Source organism: Castor canadensis, chromosome 8 (assembly GCF_047511655.1).
Source record: "Castor canadensis chromosome 8, mCasCan1.hap1v2, whole genome shotgun sequence".
In the NCBI taxonomy this organism is placed as follows: domain Eukaryota; kingdom Metazoa; phylum Chordata; class Mammalia; order Rodentia; family Castoridae; genus Castor; species Castor canadensis.
The window spans coordinates 33,528,561-33,540,787 of record NC_133393.1 but is presented as its reverse complement, the minus strand read 5'-3'; the positions used below and the strand labels follow the sequence as shown (position 1 = coordinate 33,540,787).

The following is a 12,227-nucleotide window of genomic DNA, read 5'->3' as shown; positions in this document are numbered from 1 at the left end:
TCCTTTATTCCACCCCTTCATCTTTTTATTTAATATCTATCAGGATGTAGAATGGGATGTCTCCCATTGTGTACTGTCTAGAAATCTCAACAGAATCCATCACCCTCCTTCAAAATCCCCCTGTGAATCCTACCACCTTCTAAGGAGACTGGGCTTTAAAGGGTGGTGAGTAAGCTGAGCCACCCTCATTCAATCAATTCTACCCAGATTGAATCAGCAGAATGTTAGATATTTTTAGATATTGAATGTGGGAGTTATCATTTCATGGCCTAGTAGAGCATACCTGTAAGGCTGCCTCTCTAAGAAATTATTGATAGAGATAATTACTTATGGGATTCCAAAGAAGGGAAGAATGGTGTCTCTCATTCCTCAAATGACTGTCTGCTCTTGAACTCTATTTTCTGATCCTATGAATGTTAATATGAATAAGAGAAGAGATTTGTGGAGATCAAAGAGAGGGCTCAGCAGTGATTTGGGTTTATTGTTACTCTATTGCTTAGAGTAGTTATGATGCATGAATTTCCTGTGAGTTAGCTGGAACATTGCTGACTTTGGGATGATTTTCTTAGTAGGGTGCTTGTAGGGTAAGTGACCAGCAGCAGAGGCTGTAAGGATACTACAGAGGGCAGAGCTGTGGCATAGGTAGGAGAATCAAGCCAGGGCAATTCTGCGGAAAAACATACTAGTATACCCCATAGGAGAGACACACTTGTCACTCATAAGTAATTGAAGTACAGTGCCTGTCAGCAATGAGAAGTCTATCACAGTACCTCATAAGACAGTGCTGTCAGAAATTGCTTTATTTTTCCTAATTGTATATCTTATCCTGACAGTGAAAGGAATGGAGATCCAAGAAAGAAGAGAAAGAAACACATTCAGTTACTGACCACATCAGTAATGAGTGAAGAGGTCTTGTGAAACATAGAGTGACTAGAATGCATGGAATGTGTCCAGGATGATGCTAAAGGAATGGGAGCTCAGTGAAGCATGGTTGGAAAAGCTATTGTAGAAATCTAGAGCCATTTTGTATGTTTGCATCTTAACTATTTTTAGACTTTGCCATTGCAGAGCACTAGCAGTGTCTATCTCACCACTGTGAAAGTTAGCTCACAGAACGTGGTGACTTTCATAAAGCATCCTGAGGATTCAGTCTTCTTGATTGGATTGTTATGAATGGTAATGAAACTTTTGGATTCCAATAATGACCCATGTTAACTTACTGTGGTTCTAAAGTAAATTGTTAGTTGTCTTTTTGCATTCCTAGTTTCTCTTATTTGTCACATGTTTTGCTAGGAACTTCTCAATGGTTGTGATAGAGTTTTTTTTTGATTTTCCATTAAATGAAGAAAAGAAACTTTGACAAATTGCCTTTTTTGATTTTTACACTTGTAAAGAGTCAGTTTTTATTTGTTTATGAAGAGACCCATTACACCCAAGCACACATTAAAAAGTTGTAAAACTAAAAGAAGCTTGTCAAGAGGTACATCCATGTGAGCCATCTCAGACATAGAGGGGATGGATGTGGGATTAGCAGCTGCCTTCATGGACAACTTTGCACTTCAGGATCTTGAGATAATTGTCAACCTTATTTGTATCCCTGCGTAGGCAGTGGAACAGGTTATAAAATCCCACAAGGTGAGAGTTTTTGTCACCCTTCTGCAGTGATGAAAGTCCAGACCAGGCAGCAAAGATGTCATTGTTTACAACTCCAGGTTCAACCTAGCCACCAAAAAAGATAATCATTTATTATTCATGCTATTAATATTTGTTTATAACTGTTCCTTTTAATAGTTGAATTATGATTGAAGATGATATAGGAATGGTAAACATATGCCAAAGGCATTGATTTTTGTGTTTCTGGATCAGCGTGTCATAAATCTAAAAGTAGGACACTTGTATAAGTTTTCTGGCATATGAGCTATCACAGGTAAATTGTGTTCTTATAGGAGTAGATAGATGGAAAAGCAGGAAGTTGCTGTTACAAGATACACTTGGCTGTATCCAAGGGACAATGGAAGAGCTACTATCTGTTGTCTTACTTGAGTGACTTTTACATTTCCCAAATCTTGTCCCTAGCATGGCTTCTGTACTTTAGTCCTTCTGATAGTTCACCATTTATCTCTTCCTTCCTTTGAACTGAATCCATTGTCCAGAGAATGTATGTACTGAAATCTTAGAAACAACGAGGAATGCATCAAATGCTTTAAGATGCAGATAATCTGATGATGAGTATGGTGAAGATCTGCTGAAGTAGTCAGAGAATCTTTCATTTTAGTCAGGAAAGTTGCCCTCCACATTTCTATGAAGAATAGCTGTTTTCTTTTTAGTTCTCTGGGGTGGGAGGTAGTAGGCAAAGGACAGTACTTCCAGAAACTCCTAAGTGGTGAGGACTGTGTGCTAGGGGATAACTAGGATTACCAAAAGAATCTGCCAAAGAGGTTGAGAGAGGCCCACAGTGTGTACCTGTTATCTATACAGGCCTTTGCCAGTCGGAAATCTTCAGAGATCTTAAAAAAAGGAACTATCTTGGTACCTTTAAGGATGTCTGAGTTACAGAGTCTACTAGGTACCAGTCTGAGATACTTGTAGACCTTGATTTGCAGAACTTTCTCTTTCAGAGTAAGCTCAATTTTTATATATTGGATTACCTATCAGAATTTAAAGTGTCAATGTGTGTTGTCTGGATTTAAGCTTTTTATATTTGATGAACATTTGGTTAAGAAAATTGTTGAGAATATTTACTGTGCGAGGTATAATGACATCAACATAATTAAATAAAGAAATGGGAGGAAAAAAGGAACAGAAATATAAGGCATTATGGAACAAATTAGCTACAGTAGGTAGTAGTCTTATACTAATAAAGAAAATAAATTGAAAATCAAGGTATTTATTTCATAGGTTGCTGGGTTAATGTGCTCTTTGTATTTGTTGTATTTTTGCTCAGATTTGTAGTCTTCTCCCATGAAAATGACAAAAATGACACATGATACCATGTACTTAGTACACAAAATGAAGTATAAAATTGCTTCTGCCATTATTCCTATAGCCATATGTTTTCCTTTAGATGACACATTATTTCTGAAAATTTCAGAAATCTGGAATCTCACTAAAGTTGAAATTATCCTATCTGAATGGAGATACATTGTGAAAATACTAATTTAATCTAAATATGATGAATTATTTGGAATGATTATTTATAATGATATGAGCTTAGTTTGGATCCCCAAGCAAAACAAAATTTAGGATGAAATATTTTTCTAGATATTATGAAATAAGGAACATTCCAGAAAAGACACACTCTTCCTTTTGTTGCATCTATTATTGTGAGACAACACTGAAGCTATGGCTTCCTCTTTTTAGTCTTTCCTTAGTGATGGGGCAGAGTGGGAGCTACAGTTCAGTGTGATTTTGATTTTCTCCTTTCTTTCTTCCTACTCTAATCCTCTGGTGTGAGTAGAATGGAGACAGAATCTGAGCAGCCTTTCAATGCATGTATCCTGAGGTACTTTGAAGAGAGCATTTATCTTGCAGATTCTATTCTCTGATTTTCTTTTTCTGGAAAATATTTTACCCCATTCCCTGAAAGGGAAAGTTTGGTGGATTTGTGGACAGTGTAAGAAAGCTACACCTGTCCAATAAGGAAAGCTATTACTAAAATTGATGTACATCAGGATCTCACACTGTGGATGACTAAGGCCTGGCCTAGTCATCTACAACATGGAATGCCTAAATTTGTTCTAGCAAAGTGAGGAATTTAAACCCAATTCCAATCACAGAGGTTGCCTCTTTCATTGATGAGAAAATCAAAGAGTATCAAAGATTGCTTACCTGTTTGATTATCTTCTCCATGCCCTCTCGAAGTTGATGAGTTTTATACTCAATCTCTTGGACTCTTCTAATCATATCAGCTGGGAATTCTTTCATATCCCTCACTGTGGTGGTCAGGTGCTGCAGAGGGTCTTCCCAGGAGCGCAATAAGCCTCGGACCGTATTCAGAAGTGTTCCAGACTGATCAACCACATTGAACATCACATTAAAGGAAGTGAAATACAGCAGGGTTGGTAACATGTAATTTTGTGGAGATGTGAACTAGAATATCTCTTTGTTATTCCTATGTGTATATAAAAATTTTCTCTAAATAGTACAATTTTTAGTTATGCAAAGTGTAAGTTTTAGTTAAAGTTACAAAACTGGCTTATTTAAAGAACTGACTATATTTGTGGAGGTATATGTATATACATATATATGTATGTTGAAAAATATATATATAAATACATGTATGATGTTTACTTTAATCTACCTTTAGACTATTTATGGCATTATTTCAGAAGGGAGAGAAGAGAACAATAAAAAACTGGAGCTGGTTTGATATGTAGAGTGTGTTGATATCAGATCAGTGACTAGAGTTGCTGCTGCAAGAAACATAATATTTTGTAGGACCTGCTTGTTGGGTTAAGATGCAGCATGAGGTGAAGAGTCAGGGAAGAATGAGGAAGCAAGTGTTAGATAAGCAGAAGTAGAATCAGAAGAGTCTTGAAAATCTAGACAAGAGTGCTCAAATCATTCAGTGATCAGGGATGTAATATGCTGTCAATAGAAGAGCATTATATAACTGCATTTTCATTTCTTACATCGATCATATATAGATATTCACTCATGCATGTCCAACTTACCTGACACATTCCTACAGAATGATATATGCAATCCTAGGTAGAAGGTATTGGGTGAAATGTTGTCCTCTGTATGTACAATTTATAGATCTGCTGCAGGCTTACTTAGTATTTGTTTTTACTTATAGTTTATCAGCTATATAATATAAATTTTCTTAGATTGCATTCTTTTCCTCCATTTTTCTCTGCACATGTGATTACTATACTTATTTTAGTGACTCTGATAATTTATAGTACAGCAACCCCAGAATGCTGCCTCAGCTGTTTTGGTGAAAAACCTGGGCTTAAGACTTACCTCGGTATTTAGGGCTTGGTCCTTGTCTGCTGGAGTAGGAATGGTAGAAGTGTGGCAGCTGTTGATGGCCCTGGAAATGAACTCCCTGCCAGTGGCATAAGTTTTTTGCTAGAAATGATAGAGAAAATTCAATTAGTTATAGCTTGGGAATTGAATAAGCTAATCCATTAGCAGAATATTCATACAGTTGGTAGATGTGTAATTTTCTCAAAAGAGCAATGCATAGTATTGAACCTAAGGAATTAACAAACTAGTCCTTTGCCTACTTTTTTTATATTAGTTTGTTATCTCATTGTTTTCATCTAACTTTTCAAACCTTTGAACTTCTTCTCTTCTTTACTATTCCCGTATTGTCACAACCTTCCTTTCATCTTTCTTGCTGGTTGCTATTTGAAAAGCAAACACTAAATACTGCCAAACTATAAACCATCAAGTGTTTTAAATGCCAAAGTACATAAACATCTATGTTTTTCCATTTAAACTTTCATTTCTTGTGTGTCCAACAGATATGCTTCTTTTAAGTAGACATTATAAAGTTACAATTTTCCTTTCAATTACCTCTGAATACACATAGCTGTACCTCATCATGTTTATCATAAAATCAAAATACAATATTACTGGTACTGACAAAATAAGTTGAAAGTAACAGAATATAACCTTTTGGGAAATATTAAGAAGTGGACAGATTAAAAATGGAAAAAAATAGTAAACTTTATGATTTAAAACTAATATCTGATAAAGTTGTGAAAATTTAGAGGGATTGCTAGGAAGATGTGAAAGATAAAGGATGGTCAGTCAAAAATGAGGAATAAAAGAAAAACTAGTAAGTGAAAATAATTCTATGAATATATATTTATTGCAAATATTGAGTAACATTCTCTGATATACTGAAGCCCTAATCTTTTGTGGTCCCCTGATTGACCTAGAATACCTAAGTTACAGGTTTCAAAGTACCTTCATCAGGAAGAAAAACCCTGTTTCCAATTGTAAACCAGCCTTTGTGCTGTAATTATCAATTCATGCACTTGAAATCTTAAAACAATGATTCCTAGCATTTTGGGATTTCTGAAAAGCCATTTGTTTTTGATTTGTTTTTTTCCCCTCCCGACATGGCTTCAGTTCAGCCTAATTCTATTCCATCCACCCAATTCACTGCAATGCAATTCTCGTTTATTGAATATCTACAGTATGCCGAATACAGATTGCCCAGGTTACTGGCTTCTAAGAACAAAAAGTATCAGTGCTCTTCTTACCTAAAAAAAGGCTTTACTCCTGGTGTTTAAATCAAAAAAAAAAAAGAACCAAGAGAAATTTCAGAAAATGTACAATAATCATTGCATATTTGAGACTCTTTGAGCTTTCATGAAACTTGGAGCTTTCTCTTCTTCACAACCTTTATTATCTGATGCCTTCTTTTACTTATTAAGGCATATTATTTGCAATTTGGTTCATGAGGTTTTCTTTATTAAATTGCATACAGTCTTCTCATTGGCATGAAGGCTTCTTTGGGAAGAAGCAATGAGTGGGATACTTACAAAGCCCCTGAATGTGTCTTCAGCAACTTTATAGATGTTGTCAGACAGGGCGACTGCACGGGTGAACAGGTCTTGGAGGCTCAAGCGGCAGTTCGCAGCCCCACCTGCACAGGCAGGGCTGGCAGCCACATTCTTGCAGAGAAGGAGGTTTAACACCAGCAGCAGCAGGAGTGATCCTGTGTAAACAAAAACACAACCCACTTTGAGATGATCTATTCTGCCGAGGTTATCAGATGTAATTCTGCTGTGGGAAACTTTCTCCCTCAGCACTGTCCTTTTCTACAGGAATTGCTAGTATAGCTGGGGTGGGAGAAGAAGCAACAGTTTCCACTGTATCAATTTAGATACATAATTGTATTTGTACAGATATGTAGTTTGAGAAGTGAGTGACTTCCTGCATTTCTGTATTGCTTCAGAAGGAATTGTATACTTTGTAAACATTTGGAGCCTAAATTAATCCTGAAGCAGGATGTTTAAGTCATTCTCTGAAGATAATTTAATGTTGGGTGTCTCTGAAGATTTTTGGTGGTCAGAGTTTATAATTATTTAAACCAATGTCCAATATTTGCGTTACGCCAGTAATGTGACAAAGACAACGCAGGTCATTGGTGTGTTTTATCTTCATGCCTGACAAGAACAAACTTCCGATTGCTTGATTGCTAATATGGATTATGAAAAGAATCCTATCATAAAAATGATGTTGTAGGCTGGGATTGCTTACTCACCATAATAATCCACACATTTGTCTGCTACTTTATCAAAAGCTTCAGTTTCTTTTTTTTTTTTTTTTAATTTGAGCTTTAAAATACTCCTGTGAATTGACTGGGCCTTCATAGTTATCACTAAATTACATTGATGAAATAGAAGGCTTAGGGAGGTTAAATGATTCCCCTTCCTTTATTAGCAGGTTGGGGAGGCAGAACACCAACACCCTGGTCTTTGTCCTCACCTTGTCACATCATACACACCTGTGGGCCCTCACTTTGCATGTGTATCAGGGACCACATCATTATTCCTGAGACTCAGTGTTTGTAGAGGTTGTTACCATTACTTTTAAAGAACAACACTCTGCCTTGATTATATGGTAACAGAGGCCCTAGGTAACTTGATTTTATCCTGTTTTCCTACCCTATCAAACACCCACTTGAAAAATCTTGAGAACAATCAGTGGTGGTTTTATCATCACTTTGCTGCCTCAGCAGATGGACAGGTAACAATCTTTAACATGTCAATAATTTTCACTGTCAAAAGTAGAGAAACTGTTCATGTGCTCCAAATTAATATCAGTCTCTAACATAGTGACATAATTCCAAGAACTTCTGATATAAAAATGTGTTTCTCAGTACCATAGAATCTTTGAGAGATGCAATTGGAAATGTCTAAGATAAAATAATGCAATGTTAAAGATTTATGTGTGAAATAAAACCTAACTCCAAGTATGCCAAGTAAGTATAAATATACTTAAAAGTTGTTTGGTTTATAATGTAAATAAACAAATTTTTAGGTACAAAAAAAAAATCTAGTGAGATAACTCACATTACAGATCTTTCCGTTTTCAAAAACCTAATACTTGTAAAATTTTTTAAAAATATGTTAAAGTCGAATAATGTAGCTGAATGCATGTTTTGTCTACATGCATAAAAGAATTGTGCTTTGAAAATAGAGAATGCAGATTAGTACTCTAGGAAATTCCTAACTGAATGTTCTTTAATGCCCAGAACACTTTTTCTTTGTGTTTATTATTTATGGGATTTTCATATTCTAAGATGAGATAAAATAGATAAATATTTCTATCTTTCATTTCATAAAACAAATTTTGTTGTTAGTAGTAATTTACTTTCTTTCAAATGTCACTAATGTCTGGTGCAGTGCTCCAAGTGGTGGAGCACCTGCCTTGCAAGTATGAGGCCCTGAATTCAAACCCCAATACTGCCAAGGTAAGCAAAAAGAAATAAAAGAAAATATCACCAAGGAAGTATAGGCTATGTGTTAGCCCTTGCGTGTTTTTCCTTGTGAAATGTCATTTGGCTTGAAGCAAATTGACAAAACAGTATGAGGTACATATGTGCTATCATTGTCTGCATTATAACTCAGAATTGTTTCATCAGGTTGATTCAAATGGTGTAATTCACATAAGAGATCTGGGACCCAGAAAGTTTTAACTTTTTTCTTCTGATGTATGATAGTTGGGATGTATAAACTAATGAGATCTTATTCTAGTATAGTTCTTGATCTCAGAATCATTGGTCTTTTGAGTTGGGTTATTCTGTGTTCGGGGAGCTGTCCTTGAAGAATGCATTGTAGGATGTTTATCAGCCTCCCTGGTTTCTACCCATGGAACACCAATATTGTCTCCCCTTTTCCTGCCTCACCTCAATTAAGACAATGCAAAATGTCTCTGGGAGAAGGAAAATCCCCTATTCAAGAACGACTGATTTATTCCATTGTGCCCTTGTACAGTTGTTTTCTAGAATAATGATTAGAAGGTTCTTATAACCCTGTGTGCCTTAAACTTCTTGTTATTACCTAAAATTTCACATTAGTTTTCCTCAAACACCAGATTGTTTGCAAAGCCAATGAGCAGTTGCACATACCTTTCCATGATGACTGCTTGCTATCCATGGTGGTAGTCGTTGCAGGAACACACTTCACCACAAAATACCTGGAAGTTGTACAACGTTCTCCTGTAAAGATGTTGGCTTATAAACCTTTGACATGTTTATGAATATATTTAATTAGACATTCTCCTTCCCTTGCCAGTAACCCATATCCGTCATTAAGATTTTCCCCATAATTTTAAACACCAAATGCTATTATATTTCTTATTCATATTTAGGAAGACCTACTAGCCAGAAATGAAGGTGTTGATTAATTATAGTGGAAGGAAATGAGAAAACTGATGAAGGTGAGCTCTTTAGAGTAGTTTGGCATAGAAGACTTATAAAACTATAGAACCAATTACCTTAAAATTTACCTTTAGTTCTCTGTAGTTTCTTGAACATATAGCATTATATTTCACTTAAAATTGTCTCATGTATGGTCAGTGGTAAAATTTCTCATTCAAGTTTGTTACGTGAATTGAGTTTTAAAAATTTATGTTCTACATACCAGAAGATACAAAATAAATTCTTATTATGCTCTGATTGAATCATCTTGTTCTTACTTGCTTTTACAAATTCTATTTAGTCCATTTTAAAATTGACAAAGTATCTGTATCATATTTTGTTTTATCAAATGTATTCTCTCCTTTGTTTACCTTTAATATTTCCTTTGTTTTAAACATATATGTATAGTGTATATAAATATATATACATATATATACACACATAAAGTTGTAAGCTTATCTCTTTTATATATATGAAGTGGTATCATTATCCCAGTGCACATTTTAATAAACAAAGGTGCAGAGATACTAAAAATAAAGTGTATGGAAAAAATAATTCATCTACAGTCAAGTTAGATACAAGAAGAATATTGTTACAAGACAAATTTGGATGAATGTGAGGAAGACTAGGAAATGAAACATTTATACTTATTGATGTTTACCCACATCTAAGATAAGCAAGCTATCAACCCTGACCCTAGAGAGTTTATTTTGAAGAAAAAATAGTAGTTTTTCAGGGCAAACGCATACATTGAACATACATATATTTAAAAAGATCATAATACAAGATGCAATAAACTCCAATTCTAGGCAATTATTTCCACTCTTTCCTATTGGTTTATAAACTGTTACTAACTAACTTATGCCCCATCTACTTTCATTGACTTTAGCTCACTCTGGGGCAAGATGACAAAAACAATCTTTTTCCATTGGCTCAGAAGTTCTATTACCTCTTAGAAAATTCCTAAATGAAATGATTATATGAATAAGAATGAATCATTGATGACTTCCTCTAATTTTTAAGTTCATGCATCTATATCAGGCAAAAACTTTCAATTTTAGTGTCTTTGAAAGAATACTGACAGATGAGGAAATTTAAAAAGTAATCCCTTTCCATGGCATTTGCTTTTTTGAAACTGTTAGTGACACAGTGTGCTTTAACAATTATCTAAGTGCTGATATGGAGCACTTAACAAAGAATCTTAACAAAGAATAACACATTTGAGGAACTATTTTTTCTCCTTGTGTTAGATTAAGCAATACTAGATTTTGAATCATAAGCATCAATGGGATGATTGATAGGCTTTATCAATCTAAAAGTGGATTTGTGATTCTATAAACTTATTCTGGGTATATATTTCTCCCTAGACAAGGAAAGTCTGAATTATTAAAAGCAGATCTGTATAGTAGAGACGTTCATGTTGTCCTAATTTACCTTTTCCCTGCAGAAACTTATGTGTAAGAATATATACTGTCAGGGTTGACAGTGATGGAGGCAGGGGCAAGATGGTGGATCAGAAACATCTACCATTTTGACTCTCTTTTTGAGAGAGTAAGCTTACACAAGAAAGACTATGTTCTGAAGACAGAAAGAGAAAAAAAGCATGGGGAATCAGGAAAGGAATGTCAGGACATCAGAAAAGCACAAAGAAAACTAGGCAACAGAGAAAAGCAGCAAATAGTTTCAAGCCCATCCTTGGCTCCCTGGGAGTCAAAGGGCAAGCTGAAGACCCAATCACAAGGTAAGTCAGAGGGACCTGATAACAAACTGGAAATTCTTGCTGCAAGATAAGCCCACACCTCCTTAAATCTAGTGAAGGGATTTGGAAGACAATGACTGTTCTGGTGTAGAAGGTTAGACCTTGTGAAAGAAGACAGTTTGTCACTCCCCTCATCTCAGTCTGCAACAGTAAGATGACTTCTTGAGAAAGGGTTGGTTTAGACTATTGGTTGGGACCAAGATACTCTAGAAGCTTGAAACAAGAAATAGTCATGGCTCAGAGAGTAGAGAGAACCCTATCAAGAATGTTGGTGAGCAAAGGCCATGAAAGATGGTCAAGTAGAGGGAGAGAGTCTCACCTGGTCCCGCAGAGAAGCAAGTGGGATCCACTGCAGTGAAGGATATACTGGTTGCAGGCCACATGCTGCCTTATAAAGACCAAGTCCAGTCACCTCAGGGTCACATGAAAACAAATGACCAGCATGATATTCAGCCTCCAGGCCCTGTCTTCAGGCCATCTGTGTTGGTTGCTAAGTGGGGCAGTGGCTTTTTTGGACACCCTTTACCAGAAAACATCCTTCTTACTTCATATTATAGTTAGATCATTAGACATCCAGAAGGAGGAAAGTATATTGAAGGGTGCAAGACAGAAGTACAAAATCACCTTGAAAGGCAAACCTATCAGAGGCACAGCAGATTTCTCAACAGAACTTGAAAGGCAAAGAAGACATGGAATAATATATTTCTAGCCCTGAAAGAAGGTAACTGCCAACCTAGCTTACTGTACCTAGAAAAAATATTCTACATAATCAAAGGAGAAAGAAGAACCCTTCCTAATACTCTGTAATAAATAGAAACTAGGGCAATTCATGATCACTATGCTTGCACTGCAAAAAGATACTTAAAAGAATTGTATTTTTCAACAATAATTCTAGATGTTAATGGTCTCAGTTCTCTGAAAGACACAGAGTAGGAAACTCATTTTTCTCAACAGTCCATGGAACTTCCTCTGAAATCCATCATATCTTAGGATATTAATCAAGTCTCAGCCAATATGAGAAAATTCACATAATTTCCTATATTTTATTTGACCCCTACACAAATAATAAACAGACTGACAAAG

At 35.6% G+C, this 12,227-nt stretch overlaps 1 protein-coding gene across 3 annotated transcripts in view; it reads right to left on the bottom strand.

The window, feature by feature from the left end:
• Positions 1-11,514, bottom strand: part of LOC109677683 (prolactin-like) — a 46,880-nt gene extending 35,366 nt beyond the window's left edge. Inside the window, exons 1-6 of one of the 3 annotated variants that reach the window (XM_074081728.1) lie at positions 11,464-11,514; positions 9,095-9,162; positions 6,501-6,676; positions 4,966-5,073; positions 3,829-4,008; positions 1,392-1,719 (exon numbers count right to left, since the gene is read on the bottom strand). In XM_074081728.1, the coding sequence (XP_073937829.1) occupies positions 1,528-1,719; positions 3,829-4,008; positions 4,966-5,073; positions 6,501-6,676; positions 9,095-9,122 (684 nt within the window). In that variant the 5' untranslated portion in view covers positions 9,123-9,162; positions 11,464-11,514 and the 3' untranslated portion in view covers positions 1,392-1,527. Of the gene's footprint in view, positions 1-1,391; positions 1,720-3,828; positions 4,009-4,965; positions 5,074-6,500; positions 6,677-9,094; positions 9,185-11,463 lie in introns of those variants that run through there. The other 2 variants (XM_074081727.1, XM_074081729.1) reach the window with 2 other exon arrangements.
• Between the last annotated feature and the right edge of the window lie 713 nt (positions 11,515-12,227).